This window comes from Lobosporangium transversale (assembly GCF_002105155.1).
Source record: "Lobosporangium transversale strain NRRL 3116 chromosome Unknown BCR41scaffold_13, whole genome shotgun sequence".
Classification (NCBI taxonomy): Eukaryota; Fungi; Mortierellomycota; class Mortierellomycetes; order Mortierellales; family Mortierellaceae; genus Lobosporangium; species Lobosporangium transversale.
In genome coordinates, this window is record NW_019028991.1 from 98,276 (window position 1) to 103,373 (window position 5,098).

Sequence of the window (5,098 nt, forward strand, 5' to 3'; positions counted from 1 at the left end):
TTATCGCGCACAGATGTCATCTGAAAACAAATCCTCTCCTTGCTGAGTGTCTATTGTCGCTGGTTTGTCGCAGGCACAGATATTTGGATATTTTAAATCACATATACAGGCTCCATTGACTCTTGTAAACAAAGATAGGCAATCATCACGTTCAAATACTGCCTTTTCTGAGTCAAGGGTATCTTCCGAGGTCAAGAGGTGATCCGGATTGGTTTCGTCGAGGTCCAGCTCCAGGAATGAGCCACTCGACGATGGTAAGTAATCAAATGATGGTGTATTATGGAAAGACATGTCCGTCTCAGAACCCAGCTGAATGCCCATCGCAGAGAGTTCCATTCCATCCACAACTTGGAAGAGCATGCTGTTCCCATCATCAAGACCAATATCGCTTGAAACAAGAGGAGCCGTTATGTCAGATTGGCTCTCCTGACTAGACGAACCATCAAGCATCAATGCTGGAGCGAGTGATTGTCTGAAGATGGCCCGAGTGGGTTTGCCATTGAATAATGAACCCATGAGTTCACTGTCATACCCAAGGTTACTTGAGGGGTCCCTATTGTCTCCTTCCCAGTCATGGCTCAAAACAACCTGAGGTGATACTAATCCTCTTAAAGTGGAACCGCTGTCATCATCCATCGAGTCTGCATCATCCGAATCGCTCTCACTTCCAAGTCTGAGCTCATTCTGTACATATCTTTCTTGATCAGACAGAACTTCTTCGCTCTTGCATCGACGACGGGGACGGCCTGGTCTACGCTGCTCAGCTTTACGCTTGGGAGACTTGGTTGGGATGTGTCTAAATGACTTTCCTCCAGTACTTGGGATGGGCAAGCCCTGACATGAGGGGCAAAAGTATTCTTCTGGAATATCTTCTTCGGCAAGATCTAGGCAGTCAATGTGGAGCCAGACCTTGCAGTCATCGCACTGAACCATAGCCCCTTCATCGTTTTTGGAGCCGCATACACACATGATAATGCCCTCTTCGTCTTCGTACTCATCATCATTAGAGCGCTCACCATTTATGTCCTTATTGGATCCTTTGCCTTCGGAAGGCCTAGAGAACCTTGAATTGCGTTGATCCTCAGTTTCTGATGCAGTCGAGTCACCATCCAAGTCTCTAGACATCGATGTTTGCTATGTTAGGAATAATGTGTTAGTGTCTATTTACTTATTTATTTATTATTATTATTATTATTATTTTATTTTATTTTTTTTCGATTTCTCGGTTCATTGATTAATTGAAAAACGAGCTTGTTACTTACTAATTTTGCCATTGTGCAACGTTCCATGTGATATACAAGCCCGCTTCTGTTTTTGTATGTTTTTCTGCAGTACTGGCACCCGAGGCGACGGCTCATATGATCTAGAGCGTCTTCCTTGACGGTAGACAATCGGTGGGAACTCGCAGCATCCATGAAGGCCGAAGAAGTGTCGCTGGTTAATGAGAGTCCAGCGCTAATGACTTTAGATGATTTGTCCCAGTTCTCGGGTGGAGGTGGGAGATTAAGCAATCGAAATGCATCTGCTACCATGGTCTGCCTTTCGGACATGCGTTGCTGCTCTTCTTGCTTGCGGGTTGAACTTTGGAAGAGGCCTTTTCCATTTCCAATGACACAACCCCAAGCTTGCTGCTGAAGAGAACTTGCATCGAGCTCAGCGACCTTTGTCGAGACCAGCTCGCTTTCGTCCGCCGACTCTTTTACTTTGCGCATGCCCCGTTCAAGAGCATGCTTTAGCATCACCTTAATGGATTGTACGTTAGATCGGTGCCGGTCTGGGTTGGATTGAGTCATGATATCGAGGCATGTCTGGAAAAGCTGAGGACGAGGGACACTCCGGAGGGATGGGCGCGTATGGACTTGTTTGGCGATAGTACGCCGTGGGGTATTAGTAAAAGTTTTGTGCGTTGGGAGCTTGGGGGGAGTAGAGCGTGTCAAATCGCTGGCACCAGCGATTTGGGGAGAATGTAAGGTGGGTACAACAAACAAGTGATCTTCAGACTTAACAGGCGAAAGCATTGTAGTCAAAGCCAGTTCCTTTGTCACGGTTGCAAGGGCAAGCTCGAGCGCAGGGTCTATGGTTGCAGCAGCTTTTTCGACAACCATGGCATTCCGAGGTAATTCAGATCTATGTTTGGTAAGCCTGGTCAACAAGGGCGCCAGATCCACATCATCAGAAGAATCTGAAAATTCAGTATCATCGTTAAGAGCCTGCGATTGTTTTTTGCCTTCGATGATACGGGCCATGAGCGATCCACGCATTTTGATAGTTGGCAGATCCTGCTTAATACATGGCGAGCATGGAATAGGATGGTTCTGCCAAAGCTTCGCAAACGAAGTTCGCTTGGGTGGAGAGGTCGCTATTGGGGTCATTACTGGAGTTGTCGCTGGAGTTGTGTCTGGTAGCTTGGCGAACGAGGCTGCAACATCTTCATCAGGCTTAGTATGACGAGCCTTTGTAGGGCAAACACTGGTAGAAACAGGCGTTGGATTCTTACGTGGTCTGCCAGGTCCTCTTCGCTTGACAGTAGTTGTGGCTGTTATGGCTACTGTTGCTGGTGCTATGGGAGCAGTTGTCACGATCGTCGTGGGCATCATGGATTTTTCAGGAGAGCTAATTTGAGGGGAGAATGCCGAGAAAAAGTTCCCAGAAGACTGAGAAGTTCGTGGTGAAGACGAACAATCACTTCCATGCTCGTCATCTGAGTCTTCCTCTGGACTTGTCAATGTAGTATCACTTCCAAAAGGATCATCATCATTGGATGGAGGCGACAGGCTTCCGATAGGGGACGTTTGCACAAGGGATTCATTGACCAGATTCAAAGTAAGATCTGGATTGGTCGCCTGTGAATGATTCATGTTATTGGCAACTTCAGAGCTTGGAAATTCTGAAGATATCAAGGTATTGTCAGTACAGGAGGTGGTATTTACACTCAATGCGTCGTCTTCATCATCTGCATCTTCGCTTTCTGACCCATTACGCTTCGTCTGAGACTCTTTCCGCCAGCTTGTCAACGTGGACTGAGACTTTGACAAAGTTTCCTTGCGATCGAAACCAACATCGGCAAGAGATGCTCGATTCAGATAGGACGACTTATCCGACAAGGTACGATGTAGCGACGTGACGTTCTGCGTGGCAGACACAGCTGTGACAGCCGAAGCATGCGTACGATCTTCTACAATGATCTTGTGTCTCTTGATTGAGAGGCTGTCGCTGGAACAGAGAGCGGTCTGGTTCTCAGTCAAAAGCCTTTTCCGGATCTTTGTGGACTGCTTCTGGATCGGAAGATTTGCAAGGCTTACAGTTGCGGAAGCTGGGGATAGGGCATTCTCAATATTATCTCTCTGGACCCTGCTCTTTCGCCCGATAGATGACTGGCGCTTCGGTCTCCTAATGTCTATACTTGTCGAGGGCTCGCTTGATTTAGTGGGAGAGAGATGTGCGACATCGAGAGACATGTTGAGCAGAACACTTGTCTTTTCGTGGTGTAGGGCCACAGGGATCAATTGTGTTGGCTAAATAGCACAGACGATCCCCAGATGATATCATGAAGAGCAGTCAGCGGAGGTTGATTGAGATGGTGAGGAAAAGCACGACAAGTGGAACAAACGAATGTGGAACTCAAACGTATTCTATCTGTTTCTGCCTCGATTAGGCACCAGTTTTTTTTTTTTTTTTGCCCAGGAGTTGCTTCATCATATTTGGGCAACCCCATACCAAAAGACTTTGTCCTTTTGTACTCTTTGTCCAATTGATCTGAAAATCAACTACTCCTTAAAAATGAACCTTTCTCTTCTCAGCCAGATTATTTGTGTGGGAAAACAGCTCTTCATAAGCCAACAGTGCGTTGAGCGTATCAGTGTATGTGTGTGAATGGTTTGAAGATTAGAAATAGAGAGAAACAAAATAAAGAGGAGGCGAACGAGTAGCAGTTTTGGCGATGAAGTTAATGGAGTGAAAGTAATCCAGAGATGATAATTTTAAAAGCGAGAGCTGGAGTGCATGTCAAGTTGAAATGTGTGCCGACACAAAAGCGAAAAGGAATAACAAGAGTGGGTCGATTGTAGGAAAAGGAAGTGTACACAGTCAAGACATAAAACGTGAATCGGTGATGCATTATGCGCACCTTTTGACCAGAGCAATTGAGACGAGAGTCTGGAGAATGAACGCAACCAAGGCAACGAAGTGAGATGAGAGCGGAAGCGATGAGCCAAAAGTCAGCAGCAGGAAAGAGGGCAGAGACAAGAGACCAGGAAGGGCAAGGGAAGAACTGCAATAGTGAAGCAAGAGTTCTTCGAAATATCGTTAGCTGACGAAGTGATAAAGCCCAGAGAGATAAAAAAAAAAAAAAAAAAAAAAAAAAAAGGAGGAAAGGGGAATAGAAAACTTTAGAAGATGCCTTGCTCAGTTCATCTCGCGACGGCTGATAGTTCCCAGAGGACTCTTGGGCCTCATGCAAAAAATAAACCAAAAAACTGTCCGGGTATGATGCACAGGACTTTTGTACTTATCATCCACATCTCGATTCGATTCGAGTTACAATAAGCTTCTTCCATTGTCTCACTCAAGGAAGACATGAACTCTCAGGATCATTTGGGGTATAATTTCCACTCTTTTGACTCACGATCCATGGAGCAAGCGATTGAGGAAGAGGTTGATAACGCTTTAACAACATGTAAAAATCGGAATTACCTCTGATCTTGGTCGAAAAAAGGAGGAGCAGACGTTCTTTTTTTTGATCAGGTTTTGTTCGTCGTGAATATCGAGCAGATTCAAGAGAGAATAGGTGGAACTCAGGCTGGACTGTCAACGAGATGGAGTTGCAAGTTTACAAAAAAAACCAGGGGGGGAATAGGGAGTGAAAGGGACGAATAATCGATTGTGAGTCTAACATTCTGCTCATGACACCAAACCCCCAAACACCACAACTTGAGGAAAAAGCACACGAAATTAATGCTGTAAACACTGCAAAAAATATTGAACGAAACAAAAGACTTAGGTGTTGCCAAGAGAGGACACGCAAAAAAATAAATCGGTTGCGACCATTGTTGGAAACAGATAGGAGAGCAGTATGAAGTTGAAGTTGAAGTTGAAGGTG

General features: G+C 45.5%; 1 protein-coding gene across 1 annotated transcript; it reads right to left on the bottom strand.

Annotated features, from left to right (window-relative positions):
• Window positions 1-3,458, bottom strand: BCR41DRAFT_369657 (hypothetical protein; the record flags this gene model as incomplete). The annotated part of the gene is made up of 2 exons (XM_022026477.1): window positions 1-1,134; window positions 1,263-3,458. 2 exons carry the CDS (start codon window positions 3,456-3,458, stop codon window positions 1-3), a joined length of 3,330 nt encoding a protein of 1,109 aa, XP_021882499.1.
• Between the last annotated feature and the right edge of the window lie 1,640 nt (window positions 3,459-5,098).